General features: G+C 47.1%; 1 protein-coding gene across 1 annotated transcript in view; it reads left to right on the forward strand.

The window, feature by feature from the left end:
* Positions 1–13,319, forward strand: part of clstn2a (calsyntenin 2a) — a 206,335-nt gene extending 193,016 nt beyond the window's left edge. The window contains exon 17 of the mRNA XM_060917795.1: positions 12,594–13,319. Within this exon, the coding sequence (XP_060773778.1) occupies positions 12,594–12,839 (246 nt within the window). The 3' untranslated portion in view covers positions 12,840–13,319. The remainder of the gene's footprint in view (positions 1–12,593) is intronic.
* The last annotated feature ends 3,466 nt before the right edge of the window (positions 13,320–16,785 follow it).

A 16,785-nucleotide genomic window follows, 5' to 3' on the forward strand; every position in this document is an offset into this window, starting at 1 on the left:
GGAGGTTGCCCAGTTGCAGACCAAATTTTCGGACATGTTCTCACCCCTACCTGGCCGCACCCGCCTCATAGAACACCACATTGAAATGCCCCCAGGGGTGGTAGTGCGCAGCCGCCCTTACAGGCTGGCTGCCTGAACACAAGAAAAAGGTGGTTCAGGAAGAACTCAAGGCCATGCCCGAAATGGGCATCGTTGAGGAGTCCCACAGTGACTGGAGCAGCCCCAAGGCCGACGGGTCGGTCTGGTTCTGTGTGGACTATAGAAAAGTCAATGCGGTGTCTAAATTCGATGCGTACCCAATGCCTCGTATTGACGAGTTGCTGGATCGACTAGGCACGGCTCAGCACTGGATTTGACAAAGGGTTATTGGCAGATCCCCTTGACTCCACTATCCCGAGAAAAAACGGCCTTTTCCACATCGTTTGGCTTACTCCAATTTGTCACACTTCCTTTTGGGTTGTTTGGGGCGCCTGCTACGTTCCAGCGGCTTATGGACAGGGTCCTCCGCCCCCACACCACCTATGTGGCCGCGTACTTAGACGACATCATAATCTATAGTAACGACTGGCCGCGGCACCTGCAACACCTGAGGGCCGTCCTTAGGTCGCTGAGGCAAGCGGGTCTCACAGCCAACCCGAAGAAGTGTGCGATTGGGTGGGTGGAACTACGGTATCTGGGCTTCCACTTGGGCAAGGGGCAGGTGCATCCCCAAATTAATAAGACAGCAGTGATTGCGGCCTGCCTGAGGCCCAAGACCAAAAAGGGGGTGAGACAGTTCCTGGGGCTGGCTGGCTACTATCGTAGGTTTATACCTAATTATTCGGACGTCACCAGCCCACTGACTGATCTCACTAAAAAGGGGGCACCAGATCTGGTCCAGTGGACAGAGCAATGCCATCGGGCTTTCTCTGAGGGGAAGGCTGCACTGTGCGGGGGGGCCACTGTTACACTCCCCTGACTTTTCTCTCCCCTTTATGTTGAAGACGGATGCCTCGGACAGAGGGCTGGGGGCTGTTCTGTCCCAGGATGTGGAGGGGGAGGACCGCCCCGTGCTCTACATCAGCAGGAAGCTGTCGGTGCATGAGGGGCGCTACAGCACCATAGAGAAGGAGTGCCTGGTGATCAAGTGGGTAGTCCTCACCCTCTGCTACTACCTCCTGGGGTGCCCTTTCACCCTCTGTTCAGACCACGCGCCCCTCCAGTGGCTCCACCGCATGAAGTATGCCAACGTGTGGATCACCCATTAGTATCTGGCACTCCAGCCCTTTAATTTCAAAGTGATCCACAGGCCGGGGGCACAGATGGTCGTGGCGGACTTCCTCTCCCATCAAGGGGGGGGGGAGTCGGCTGCAGGCTGGACAGCTGCCTGGCCTGAGTCGGGCGGTGGGGGTATGTGGCAGTGGGGGCGTGGTCAAGCGTCAGTCTGTGACCGGAGGGTGGATTCAGGAAAGGTAAGTGGCAGAATCACTGCACCTGATGTCTGTTAATCTGTGTTTGTGTGTCTTCCCCAGTGACCGTGCCCTATATAAGGAGAGAGAGAGAGCAGAGGAAGGGAGCTCTCTCCCCAACCAGGCAACTTGTGTGTGTGCCTGGGAGAATAAGTTTACACTGAAAAGTGGAAAATAAAGAGTTTTTGGAACTCAGTTCTGGCCTGCCGTACTTCTGTGCTCCACCCACCCGCTCTCATACTACAATCAGCTATCGATGAATAACAGTTCTTGATGTAGTGCAGTCTGAGGGATTGGAGATCACAGGTGTTCAGCTTAGGCTTGCCCCCTTGCTCTTTATGGACTGACATTGCTCCAGATTCCTTGAATCATTTAATGATATTATGCGCCATAGAGGGTGAAATATCCAAATCTCTTCATATATTTCATTGAGAAGCATTGTTTTTAAACATGTCAATCATTTTCTCAGGCATTTGTTGACAAACTGGAGATCCTCGGCCCATCTTTGCTGCTCAAAAACTAAGTCTTTCCTGGATACTGATTTTGCACCAAATAATGATTTCAGTCACTTGTTGACATCACCTGTTTCAAATCTCATCATTATTTAATTGTTTTAACTCATTAGGGTACCTCCATATACCTCTATATAGGGTATTCAGTGACGTCACAAATTATCATGCCAATGAGGAAATTGGCGTATTTAAGCCAACAGGTTGCAGTTAGGGCGGCACGGTGGTGTAGTGGTTAGCGCTGTCACCTCACAGCAAGAAGGTCCTGGGTTCGAGCCCCAGGGCCGGCGAGGGCCTTTCTGTGTGGAGTTTGCATGTTCTCCCCGTGTCCGCGTGGGTTTCCTCCGGGTGCTCCGGTTTCCCCCCCCACAGTCCAAAGACATGCAGGTTAGGTTAACTGGTGACTCTAAATTGACCGTAGGTGTGAGTGTGAATGGTTGTCTGTGTCTATGTGTCAGCCCTGTGATGACCTGGCGACTTGTCCAGGGTGTACCCCGCCTTTCGCCCATAGTCAGCTGGGATAGGCTCCAGCTTGCCTGCGACCCTGTAGAAGGATAAAGCGGCTAGAGATAATGAGATGAGATGAGATGAGATGAGGTTGCAGTTAATCGGCTTTTACTGGTGTTTCTTGATATTTTGTTTGAATAATATTTAGTTCCATTTAAAGGCAATTTCTGCAGCAATAAGACACTTTTTGAATCATTAAAATTGATCTAGGGCTGCGCGGTGGTGTAGTGGTTAGTGCTGTCGCCTCACAGCAAGAAGGTCCAGGTTCGAGCCCCGTGGCCGGCAAGGGCCTTTCTGTGTGGAGTTTGCATGTTCTCCCCGTGTCTGTGTGGGTTTCCTCCGGGTGCTCCGGTTTCCCCCACAGTCCAAAGACATGCAGGTTAGGTTAACTAGTGACTCTAAATTGACCGTAGGTGTGAATGTGAGCGTGAATGGTTGTCTGTGTCTATGTGTCAGCCCTGTGATGACCTGGCGGCTTGTCCAGGGTGTACCCCGCCTTTCGCCCGTAGTCAGCTGGGATAGGCTCCAGCTTGCCTGCGACCCTGTAGAACAGGATAAAGCAGCTAGAGATAACGAGATGAGATGAGAAAATTGGTCTACACTTCATGGAGATACGAGGGGTTAAACGCCGACGGACGGGCCACAAAGTGAGCAACTGCGTATGTTCCCTGTTTGGCCCGGGTTTTAGTGATGTTTTGGTTTGACGTGTTTGTAAATGGGGTTTTTGGGGGAATCTCTGGGATATACCACTATAATTTCCTAATAAGGAAGGTCACGTGACCCTGTCCTATCAGAATATTAATGAGGTTCACCTAAAATTATCCCCGTGGGGGAGGTAGGTTGGAGTATTGCCGATTCACGACATAATTTCTTTGATTTCAGTATGTTATCTATGAAAAACACTTAAACCTCACTGATATTATGAAAATTGAAGGGATTTTACATGTATTACCACTAACTGTTCTGATAAAACGTGAAAAATGTCTCCCAGAAATGACCAAAACAACTCATCACCCCACTGCTTTTCCGATATTAGACTTGTCCATGACCTTGCGTGATGCATTCGATGATGCATGCAAGAAAGGGAAGCTCACACATTCGCCCCTTACATGTATCCCACAATCTACTGCGTGGTTGGGAACTTCCGGTGGCCAGGCCCAGACTGCTGATAACAGTACAAAAACTAATATTGGGCTATATAATCTGTTTTGATGTTCAAATATCAGATGCAAGCTGAAATGTGATGTTATTAGATTGCTTTTATATGTTTAGTTACTGGTTCCATGGTATTTTTTGTCAGCTTTTAATCAGTCATCCTTATATTATTGCCTATACAGCCCTTTCACTTTCACTTTCTGCATTGTTTACATGAAATACATGTTCCAACTACTCAGCACTATAATTCTGGCCAATAACATTAACAGTGTACACTTACATTGATGACAAATTATAAATGTGCAATAATTTTGATCAGTATTAATCTTGAAAAAATCTGTGAGACCATGTAAACCTGTAATAATATTTGCAGAGAACTTCGTTGAAGCTCATTATCATTTTGACATTTCCACAGCACAGCATTCATCAATACAGAGTATAATTTACAGATTATGTATATTTACATCAAAATAAACAATTCCATATTCAGGAATGACAATGAAACTGCAGTAGTATGAAGAAGTTTTAAGTCTTCAGATTAACAGTCATACATGTATAGTACAGAACTTTAAGACCATTATACTGACAGGTTTTCTTTTATTTGATAACTTGTGTTTACTTGATATGTATTGTGCACGTTGGACAAAGCCAGTCTGTAACCATGTCGTCAACAATGCCAGAATTTCCCAATCACACAGTGGATTGGGGGATATGTGTAAGGGGTGAATGACAAGTTCCTTGAATGAGACAACCAAATCAAACAAAATCACATTACCATTTGGAAGGGAAAAAAAAATCACAGAAACAAAAGAAGGCAGAGAAAGAACACAAGTTGTTGGTGGGAATGACACAGGATTTGGTGTCATTATTTGGTTGGCCAAAATATTAATAAATGAAAAACAAGATCAACTGTGAGCTCCTGCTCACTTACATATACCCCTATATAGAAATAGTTAAGTCAAGTCAACTTTATTGTCAAATATGCTATAAATGTTCGACATACAGCACAGATGAAATTTCAGTCCTCTCTGACCCACGGTGCAAACAGGCAATGCAATAAATAAAAATAAAAATAGAATAATTGAAAAAAAACCAAGCAAACAATATAAACAGTATAAACACTCTAGATAGGAACTAGACATAGACTAAACACTCAGACAAACAATATAAACAGTATAAACAGTATAAACACTAGATAAGAATAAGACATAGACTAAACACTCAGACAATATAAACAGTATAAACACTAGATAAGAACTACACAAAGACTAAAAACTCAAACAGACAATATAAACAGTATAAACACTAGATATGAACTAGACATAGACTAAACACTCATATACATACACACACACACTGGTTCAAATAAACAAACAGTCAAGGGCACTTGAGGTATAGCAGGTAAACATGAAATAAGCAGTATAAACAAACTAGCAGCTGTTAAGATGAGATAGTGCGGAATAGTGCAAATGAGCGAGGTAAAGTGAGATGTGCGGTCCCTGAGTTCAGTGCGTTAATGAACGATGAGATGTATGTGTGTGTGTGTGTTGGGGGGGAAAACTGTGAGGATGACATGTCAGATGCTGAAGGGGGGGCAGGGGTGTGTGCGAGCAAAATCTGTGGCAGGGGGCAGAGGGGGGAGGAGGGGCAGAACAGGGAGGGAGTTAAGGTGGGTGGAGCACAGAAGCATGGCAGGCCAGAACTGAGTTCTCACAAAACTCTTGTATTTTAGCTTTTCAGCTTCTCATTTCGCTCGCCCAAGCACACACATGCACACAACTGTCCAGGTTGGGGAAGAGCTCCCTTCCTCTGCTCTCTCTCTCTCTCCTCTTATAAGGTGCGGTCACTGGGGAAGATACACAAACACAGATTAATTCCCGTCGGGTGCAGGGATTCTGCCACTTACCTTCCCTGACTCCGTCCTCCATTCACAGACCAATGCTTGACCACACCCCCGCTGCCACATACCCCCACCGCCTGACTCAGGCTGGGGAGCCATCCGGCCTGCAGCTGACCCCCCCGACAGGAGAGGAAATCCGCCACAACCCTCTGTGCCCCCGGCCTGTGGACCACCTCGAACTTAAAGGGCTGGAGTGCCAGATACCAATGGGTGATCTGCGCGTTGGCATCTTTCATGTGGTGGAGCCACTGCAGGGGCATGTGGTCCAAACAGAGGGTGAAAGGGCACCCCAGCAGGTAGTAGCGGAGGGCGAGGACCGCCCACTTGATGGCGAGGCATTCCTTTTCGATTGTGCTGTACCTGCCCTCACGCACCGACAGCTTCCAGCTGATGTACAGCACTGGGCATTCCTCCCCCTCCACCTCCTAGGACAGAACAGCCCCCAGCCCTCTGTTCAATGCGTCCATCTGCAAAATAAAGGGGAGAGAAAAGTCAGGAGTGTAACAGTGTCCCCCCACACAGTGCAGCCTTTACCTCCAAGAAAGCCCGCTGGCCAGTCCATCCACTGGACTGGATCTGGTGCTCCCTTTTTAGTGAGATCAGTCAGCGGGCTGGTGACATCCGAATAATTAGGTATAAACCTACAATAGTAGCAAGCCATCCCCAGGAACTGTCTCACCCCTTTCTGGCCTTGGGCTTCAGGCAGGCCGCAATCGCTGCCGTCTTATTAATTTGGGGACGCGTCAGCCCATTGCTCAAGTGGAAACCCAGATACCGTACTTCCACCCGCCCAATCACACACTTCTTCAGGTTGGCTGTGAGACCCACTCGCCTCAGCAACCTAAGGACGGCCCTTAGGTGTTCTAAGTGCTGTGGCCAGTCATTACTGTAAATAATAATGTCATCCAAGCAGGCGGCCGCATAGGTGGCTTGGGGGCGGAGGACCCTATCCATAAGCCGCTGGAATGTAGCGGGCGCCCCAAACATCCCAAAACGAAGTGTGACAAACTGACGTAAGCCAAACAGTGTGGAAAAGGCCGTTTTCTCTCGGGATAGCGGAGTCAAGGGGATCTGCCAATATCCCTTTGTCAAATCCAGTGTCGAATAAAAACGAGCCGTGCCTAGTTGATGGAGCAACTCGTCAATATGGTGAGTGTCAAATTTAGACACTGCGTTGACTTTTCTATAGTCCACATAGAACCGGACCGACCCGTCGGCCTTGGGAACCAAGATCACCAGGCTGCTCCAGTCACTGTGGGACTCCTCAACGATGCCCATTTTGAGCATGGCCTCAAGTTCTTCCCGAACCACCTTTTTTTGTGTTCGGGCAGTCTGTAAGGGCAGCTGCGCACTACTACCCCCGGGGGCGTCTCAATGTGGTGTTCTATGAGGTGGGTGCGGTTGGGCAGGGGCGAGAACACGTCCGAAAATTCGGTCTGCAACTGGGCGACCTCCGTGAGTTGGGTTGGGGAGAGGCTGTCTCCACAGGGGACCGGAGCGGTGGGCAATGTCAATTTTCCTTTTTGAACCTCCAGCCCCAGCTCTGCCTTCTCTGGAACCACCGACACCAATGCCATGGGGACCTCCTCGTTCCAAAGTTTTAACAGACTGAGGTGGTAAATCTGTAATGCCCTGCTCCTGTCTGTTCACCTCACCTCATAGTCGATGTCCCCGATTCGCCGTGTGACCTCAAAGGGTCCTTGCCACCTGGCGATCAATTTGGAGCTCGACGTGGGCAACAACACGAGTACTTTATCTCCCGGTGTGAATTCCCTACGGCGCGTGCCCCTGTCATACAGACGGACTTGACGTTCTTGGGCCTGCCACAAATTCTGGTGGGTTAGGTGCGTGAGTGTGTGGAGTTTGGCGCGCAGGTTGATAATGTATTGAATTTCATTTTTACTTGTTGAACGTCCCTCTTCCCAATTTTCACGCAGCACATCTAGAATGCCACACGGCTTACGCCTGTATAATAATTCGAACGGGGAGAACCCCGTGGAGGCTTGTGGGACCTCTCGTGCAGGGGCTCGAGCCATTTATCCCAGTTGCGTGCGTCCTCGCTTACAAATTTCCGAATTATGTTCTTGAGGGTGTGATTGAACCATTCGACTAAGGCATCCATTTGTGGGTGATAAACACTGGTGTGGATAGGCTTAATTCCCAGTAACTCATACAGTTCGCACAGTGTGCATGACATAAACGTAGTGTCTTGATCAGTCAGAATCTCTTTGGGGATTCCGACTCAGGAGATGACGTGGAAGAGTGCTTCTGCAATACTACATGCTGAGATATTATGAAGAGGCACTGCTTCCAGATATCGCATTGCATAGTCCATCAGAACTAAAATAAAGCGATATCCTCGTGTTGACCGATCTAATGGCCCGATGAGATCCATCCCAATTCTTTCGAACGGGGTCTTGATTAATGGCAGAGGGCGCAAAGGCGCTTTTGGAATGGCTGTGGGATTTACTAACTGGCATTCACGGCACGCTGTACACAACCTACGGACATCGCCGCGAATCCCTGGCCAATAGAACCGGGCCATTATTCAGGCTAGTGTCTTATCCTGCCCCAAGCGTCCGGCCATGGGATTAAAGTGAGCCACCTGGAATACCAATTCCCGGCAGCTCTTTGGGATTAAAAGTTGAGTAATGGGCTCCTTAGTCTGAGTGTCCTGCGTCACTCGGTATAACCTATCCTTAATAATGGAGAAATAGGGGAAGGACAGGGTGGCATTTGGCTGGAGCGTTTGACCATCAGTTAGTCTCACTTGGTCAAATGCCTGCCACAGAGTTTCGTTTCACAACTGCTCTCACGGGAAATCCATGAGGGATTCCCTGAGAGAGGGAGGAGCCTGCTGCTCCTCACTCTGACATGGTGATGACATAGACGGCTCTGTGACAGCTGCTCCTGCCAATGCCACACCGGGACCTCCCCCCGCTAAACTATGGCAGGCCCCGCTCTTCACTAAATGTGCCATTAATTCCTTAAATCCCGGCCAATCAGTCCCCAAAATTATCGAGTGGGTAAGGCAAGGATTAACCGTCACCTTTACTCGAAATGTTTCCCCTCGAAATAGAATGTGGACTGACACTAAAGGGTAGTTGTGAACATCCCCGTGCGCACACAACACCTTCACCAATTGTGCTTTCCCCAATGCCTCGTCTTGCACCAGGCTTTGGTGGATTGAGGTCTGATTACAGCCGGAGTCCACCAAAGCCTGATATGTATCCCCTTGGATACTCACCGGTATGCGATACACTCCAGCCCGATCGAGGGCGGTCCCTGGCGCGTCAGGGATCCGGACCACCGTGCCCACCTCCATTGCTGAGCACTGATGCTGGAGGTAGAGGTCTGCATGGGTCGGATTTTTCAGTCCCGCTCCCGCCCGCGCCCGCATTGTGCAGTCCCACTCCCGCCCACACCCGCAAAGAATTATGATTTTCAGTCCTGCTCCCACCCCACGCCCACAAAGAATTATGATTTTCAGTCCCGCTCCCGCCCGCAAATCCCGCATGATGCAGACGTTCGCGTTATTTCTCAGGAAAGTTCGTCTTGACACAGCGTGATGGTGCCCCGCCCCCTACTTTGAGTGGATTTGAGCATAAATATCTACAGCTCACGTTCACGTTTGTTATTATTTACCTTGTTTCTGAATTCAGCATGTAGTGTCTCTAATAATAATTAGTGCTGTCAAGCGATTAAAATATTTAATCGCGAATCGCACATTTTTATCACATGAGAAACCATTGTAATTCTCTGATCAGCATAAAAAAGTGAATGGGCTTGCGTTGTACCAATGGTGTTTTTTTTTATTTTTATTGCAAAGCAGAGCTAGTAAGACAAGTGAATTGATTTACTGCTTGAGTTAGTCTACAACTCTAATCAGAGAGACAGGTTACAGAGTGACGGTAGGCTTGACTCAATGCTATCCCAGAAATCCTTCCTGTAATATGCAAATTTGGCCGCCTCTGATTGGACAGCCAAATTTGCATATTACAGGAAGGATTTCTGGGATAGCATTGAGTCAAGCCTACCGTCACTGTGTAACCTGTCTCTCTGATTAGAGTTGTAGACTAACGCAAGCAGTAAATCACTTCACTCATGGTTCTCTTGCTAGCTGGGTGTGAACTGCGAGTCATTAGAGTGATCAAAGGATTTCCCGTTAGGGTGATCAATGTCAAATTTAAGATGCCATTCCTCACTCAATCTGGCAATCTGACTCTCTCTGCATATTTAGGCACCTTAAAATGTTTTTATTAATGCCAAATAAAATATCTAGCACAAATTATATATGATAGACATAAATTAATAATTTATAAATTTTATTTCAAACACGTTTTTAGTTAGCGGGACTGCAGCTTGTCACCGCTCCCGCCCGCGCCGCATATGTGCACTTCCGGTCCCGCAATGAGCTTTCAAAATTTGTCCCGCGCCGCACTGCTTTGCAGCGGGTCCCGCGAGTCCCGCGGGACTCCCGCGGGAGTGCAGGGCTCTAGCTGGAGGTGCCCCGGCTCCCCGCAGCACCAGCAAACTGACCCAGGCTGTCCCTCTGCACTGGTGTTCTGGAGCTCACTCACCTGAGGGGGGGAAGACACAGACACAGAAGTAGGAAACGGTAGGGCACCACGGGTGCAGCAGACTAGCTGGGGTGGAGCCGGCCCCCGCCTCCACAGTGGGGGAATGGGGCAAGGACTAGGAACAGAAGGGGAGAGAAAGAGAGAAGAGAGGGGAAAAGAGGAGACACACTGTGCTGCCATCGGAACAGCTGCCATATGGTCCTCCGCCAGCTCGATGGCCTGATCCAGCGACGCCGGGCGATGGCACTGGACCCACTCCACTGTTCCTTCCGGAAGTCGGGTGATAAATTTCCAGCGTCACCAGGTCAATGATTCCCTCGGTGTCATGGTTGTCGTCCCTCAGCCACCACCGGCAGGCATCCTGGAGTTGCTGGCCAAACACGAACGGCCGGCCAACCTCCTCTAGGCGCAGCTCACGGAAGCACTGCCGTTGCTGCTCCGGGGTGCGCCCCACACGTTGGAGGACGGCCCTGCGGAGGTCCGCGTAGACCAGCTGGCTGTCGGCAGGGAGCTGTAGCGCGGCCAGCTGCGCCTTGCCCATTAGCATGGGGAGGAGGCGTGCCATGCACTGTTCCACCGGCCAACCCCATGCCTCTGCTGCCTGCTCAAAAAGAGTGAGGAAGGCTTCGGGGTCATCATGCGGACCCATCTTTGTTAGGTTGAGGTGGGGAGGGCCCGCAGCGGTGGTGATGGTGGACCCCGCCAACGTGAGCAGGTGCCGGAACACCTGGCAATCTTCCTGCTGTGCCAGCACCAGGGCTTCAAACCGTTGTTCCTGCTCCTTCTGGAAGGCAACCAGTGCCTGGTACTGGCTCTCTTGGGCTGTGGCGAGGGCATGGACCAGGTCCTTGAAGGGGGAGGACTCCATGAGGCTGTTCTCTTTTGTACTCCATCCCGGGTTTCGGCACCACTGTAGAAATAGCCAAGTTGGGTGGAGCACAGAAGCACAGCAGGCCAGAACTGAGTTCTCACAAAACTCTTTTATTTTAGCTTTTCAGCTTCTCATTTCGCTCACCCAAACACACACACAAATATCCAGGTTGGGGAAGAACTCCCTACCTCTGCTCTCCCTCTCCTCTTATAGGGCGTGGTCACTGGGGAAGACACACAAACACAGATTAAATCCCATCAGGTGCAGTGATTCTGCCACTTACCTTCCCTGACTCTGCCCTCCATTCACAGACTGACACTTGACCACGCCCCCGTTGCCACACCCTGCTCTCGTTTATCCCCTTCAGACATAATGTGTACAATTGTACACATGAAGTTCCATAGCATTTTTCCTTGTGTCTGAAGGGGATATATCAGAATGCAAACAATTGAAGGAATAGGACACTTATTATGAATGTTGACTTCAACAAATAATTAACCCTGAAACAAGTAAGTAAAGAGCAGTGTTCTCCCCAGGTATTTCAAATAGCATCCTGGTAAACTGTCATTTTGAAATAGCATTTTGCTTCTTGAAATATCGTCAAAATCCACCCTATATGTTTCATAAATACATTCAGTCAGTAAACAGGAAGTCAATGTGCGACAGACCTGAAAATGGTGTACACAGTATAGAACCCCAAGCTGAAGCTCGGTACCAAATATCAAGCAGTTGTGATTTGTGGTTGCTGAGAAAAGTGTTATGAAAATTTTGTAAATCCACCCTATATGTTTTGTAAATACATTTAGTTGGTAAACAGGAAGTTGGTGTGTGACAGACCTGAAAACGCTATACACAGGATAGAACCCCAAGCTGAAGTTTGGTACCAAGTGGCTATGGTTTGTGGTTGCTAAGAAAAAGGGTGTTTCGGATGGACAGAGGTAAATAAACCAGTATACCCCTGCTCCGAAGGACGGGTGGTATAACAATCACTCAAAATGACCAAAATGGGGTTCATTTAGGGCCCGTTTCCCTATGCTGTAGTGTCATTGTGCCTGTGCCTTTCCGCAGAACAGAAATCCTCATATCTTCATAATTTTTTTACATAAATACCTCATTCTTTTTCTGTTGAGTTCATGTTACCCTGTAGAATGCAAACAATAGGTTATTCAACATATATTCACCCTCAGAAAAAAATAACCTGAACGCCCTAATGTATATTGCCCCAGTCCCAGCTTATTTTGGAATGTGTTACACGTCTGAAATGCAGGAATGGATGTATGTTGTTAAATAAAATGAAGCTGACCAGACAAAACATGAAATATCTTGGGGTCATACTGTCTGCAATGAAATACAAGTCAAAGTAAATTTAAAAATCGCTGCTTTTTTTATTTGCATTTTCCATACTGTCCCAATTTTTACTAATTTGGGGTTGTACTCTGTAGCTCATTTTACAACACGTTATAGCTATTCAAGCTGTAAAAGCAAGTCTGATTGCATGAGACTTGATGTTTAGCATGTAAGAATAAGATATGTTATCCTAATAGTTCCTTAGCCTTGTAATTTTAATCCAGAAATTAACACTGTATGAAATGAACTGTCTTTCCCTTGTTTTCTATGAACCAGAACATTGATGGCTATCAGAATGCTGAGGATATCAAGGAGGAGGATCCTGAGAAAGATGACAAATACATTGAGGAGGAGGAGGACAATGATGATGATGATGATGATGATGATAATGATGATGAACTGGCTAGGAATCTGTCCAGTGCAGAGTCTGATGATAGTGAAGAAGAAGAAAAGCACACAAAAGTTGAAAGAGGCAGAGTGAAGGGCAAACTAGTGTGGGACGAGTCCACTTTACCCTATTAACACCCCTCCTCAACTCATACACTCAGGAGACATACACACAAAAAATAATTTAAAAAATAATTAGAAATTGCTGCCTGAAATCTTAGAAATTTTTCTGAAATTTTTTGCTGACATTTACCTGATGTGTTGTCTCATCCTCTAATCTGTCTTTAACGGCCAGAAATAGAACAGCACCAACATGCCCTCAGTCAAATTGAGAGTCCTTGCTCCCTGTGTTTAAGGAGCTTAAATGTAATCAACCCAAGAAAAAAACAAGACTTGACCAATATTTTTGGTGGCATTACCATGTACCATATATATAATATGCACAGACACAAAAATTGATCACGAAAACCAGCATTGCTGGGAGGTTTTATGTTTTTTGCTGATCATAAATAATTGTGTCTTAATTTCTTAATATGTGGTTAATCATGAATTTCCAGAACACTAACTTAAAAAGCACTTGATTTTGTGTGGCATAAAGTTCACTGTTTATTTATATATATTTTTTTTCGTTTGTTTAACGAATAATACTGAAGAATTTATTTTTAAGGTAAAATACTTTTTATTGCATTTAATATTTAGTACCTTCAGTAGTGTATATTTTGAGTTACACATTCTAACAGAAGTACATAAAAAGATATCACTTTTCTTTGTTTCTCCTTTCTGTTGAATTTCTTTTGAATTGTGCTTATAGAAAGGGTACCTGCCTCATATATGCTTGTGTAATGTAAATAGAAAGCTGTCGAGTGGAGTGCATCCTCTCCGTGTCACCTTGTTTTGTGTTCACACTTGCCTGTCATAGAAAAAAAAGCCTCTCTTGTAGTGTCTCTTTGAAATCTTTGTATTTTTCACATAAAAGAGTAGAAATGGGAAATAACTATGTTTCCTATTTTCATAAAGAAAACGGAGAGAACAAGGAAGTTTGTTCTTTACCCTCTGGCTAACAATACGAGTTGTGTAAAAATGGCCCCACTTCATGTTTAGTAATGAGTTCTGTATGCCATTTATCCCCAAAGCCATGCAAGAAAAGAGCCAGGGAATGTTGAGTGCATTTTTTTTTTTAGGTTGGGGCAGAATTCTTGTGAAGATGAGGACTTTATGCCATTTTGTCAATCCATCAAGAACATATGCACTTACTGAGGAAGCTTGTTTAACTATATAGTTGGATCAAAATCAAGATGGATGTTAATGTAGTAGTTCTTCTGTAGCTGGAATTTGCCTGTTGTTCCTGCTATGTGATCTAAGCTGGGACAAGGCCTTTTGCTTCATTTATTTCTGCATTGTGTTACCTGGACCTTTTTGTAGCTGTGGCTACCATTTTCCTCATCCACCACGTGCTTGTAATACCATCGTTGTGAGACATTCAACCACGTCTTTGTGTTACATCATTTTAGATATCTTTAATCTCTCGATTTTGTTTTTGTAAATGTTTCAACTTATGCCTTTTCTCTGGTGGTCACTGCAGCACTTTCTGTACATTGACCAATAAAGACATTTCTTTAGAATAAAGGAAAGTCTCATTACCTTTAAAATCATGTGTAGTTTTCACTGTTTTTGCTTTCTGTGTATAAATACAAACACATATCCCAGACAGGAAAAGAATGATAAGTTTATCACAGAAGTTATAACTTCTAAAGTTATTACAGAATCAAAACTTTAATCCAGAAACCTATAAAGTGGCTTTACTCCAATATTCAATAACACTGAACAGATTAATATGATTACTGATGTTGGAGGTATTTTTCTAGCATCCAAGCAATAGAATCCCGTTTTTTAATCAATTTAATAATATGAGGCACTGCATCAACAGAAGAGTCTACTTCTCATGCTGTGGACTGCAGATTATCTGAATGGTGCCAACAGAGGAAGAGATGGAGTCATTAAAGTTAGTTCCAGAAACACCCAGAACCCAGAGGCCAGCAGCAGGAAATGAATATTTCTAAAGATTTTGTTTATGAACAGCAATCCATCACACTGGGCACTGAATAATCCTTTAGACTAAACTCAAATGCAGCCCAGTATGCAACAAGGCAGTGGAGCAATCCACACTCAGTATGCAACCAGAAACATAATTAGCAAACATGACCAGGCAGTTTTTGACATGACCCTTTCCTTGCTTCTGCTCTTTAAAATGGTCAATGTTGAGTGATCATATTCACTCAGATTACTGATTTCCAATAACAATTTGTTTTGTGCTACCTTAGATGATGTAGAAACCAATAAAGTACTACTTTAGAAATTATTACTATGGCTGCTTCAATAATACTGGTATTGGGTATCATGTGTACTGTAATGTACAGTGGTGCTTGAAATTTGTGAACCCTTTAGAATTTTCTATATTTCTGCATAAATATGACCTAAAACATCAGATTTTCACATAAGTCCTAAAAGTAAATAAAGAGAACCTAGTTAAACAAAGCCAAAAATATTATACTTGGACATTTATTTATTAAAGAAAATGATCCAATATTACATATCTGTCAGTGGCAAAAGTATGTGAACCTTTGCTTTCAGTATCTGGTGTGAACCCCTTGTGCAGCAAGAACTGCAACTAAACCGTTGCAGCAGGGGCACGGTCAAGCATCGGTCTGCGAATGGAGGGCGGAGTCAGGGAAAGTAAGTGATAGAATCACTGCACCTGATGGGAATTAACCTGTGTTTGTGTGTCTTCCCCAGTGACTGCACCCTATAAGAGGAGAGGGAGAGCAGAGGAAGGGAGCTCTCCCCCAACCAGAACATTTGTGTGCGTGCGTGTGTGCCTGGGAGAGTGAATGGTTGCAAAGCTGAAAAGCTAAAAATAGTGTTTTTTGAGAACTCAGTTCTGGCCTGCCGTGCTTCTGTGCTCCACCCACCTGGTCTGATTCTACAGTGGTGCCGAAACCCAGGACGGAGTGCAGAAGAGAACAGCCCCATGGAGTCCTCCCCCTTCAAGGACATGATCCATGCCCTCACCACGGTCCAACAGAGCCAGCACCAGGCACTGATCGCCCTCTGGAAGAAGCAGGAACGTTTCGAAGCCCTCGTGCTGGCGCAGTAGGAAGATCGCCAGGCGTTCCAGCACCTGCTCGCATCAGCGGGGCCCACGATCACCACCGCCATGGACCCTCCCCACCTCACCCAAACGAAGATGGAGCCGCATGATGACCCCGAAGACTTCCTCGCTCTTTTTGAGCAGGCAGCAGAGGCATGGGGTTGGCCGGTGGAACAGCACGTGGCGCGCCTCCTCCCCCTGCTAACGGGCGAGGCGCAGCTGGCCGCACTACAGCTCCCCGCCAACAGCCGGCTGGTCTACGCGGACCTCCGCAGGGCCATCCTCCACTGCGTGGATCGCATCCCGGAACAGCAACGGCAGCGCTTCTGTGCGCTGCGCCTGGAGGAGGTTGGCTGGCCATTTGTGTTTGGCCAGCAACTCCGGGATGCCTGCTGGCGGTGGCTGAGGGCCAACAACCACAACGCCAAGGGAATCGTCGATCTGGTGGTGCTGGAACAATTCGTCACCCGACTTCCAGAAGGAACAGCGGAGTGGGTCCAGTGCCATCACCCAACATCGCTGGACCAGGTTATTGAGCTGGCAGAGGACCATATGGCGGCCGTTCCGACAGCAGGACAGCATGTCTCCTTTTCTCCCCTCTCTTCTCTCTCTCCCTCTGCTACTCGTCCTCGCCCCATTCCCCCACCACGGAGGCGGGGACCTGCTCTACCCCAGCCAGCCCACCACACCCGCAGTGCCCTACCATTTCCTACTTCCTTGTCTGTATCTTCTCCCCCTCAGGTGAGTGATGTCTGGAACACCAATGCAGAGGGAGAGCCTGGGCCAGTATGCTGGCACTGCAGGGAACCAGGGCACATCCAGCATCAGTGCTCGGCGATGGAGGTGGGCGCGGTGGTCCAGATCCCCGACGCGCCAGGGACCAACCTTGATTGGGCCAGAGCATATCACATACCGGTGAGTATCCAAGGGGAT

This window comes from Neoarius graeffei, chromosome 1, assembly GCF_027579695.1.
Source record: "Neoarius graeffei isolate fNeoGra1 chromosome 1, fNeoGra1.pri, whole genome shotgun sequence".
Lineage (NCBI taxonomy): Eukaryota > Metazoa > Chordata > Actinopteri > Siluriformes > Ariidae > Neoarius > Neoarius graeffei.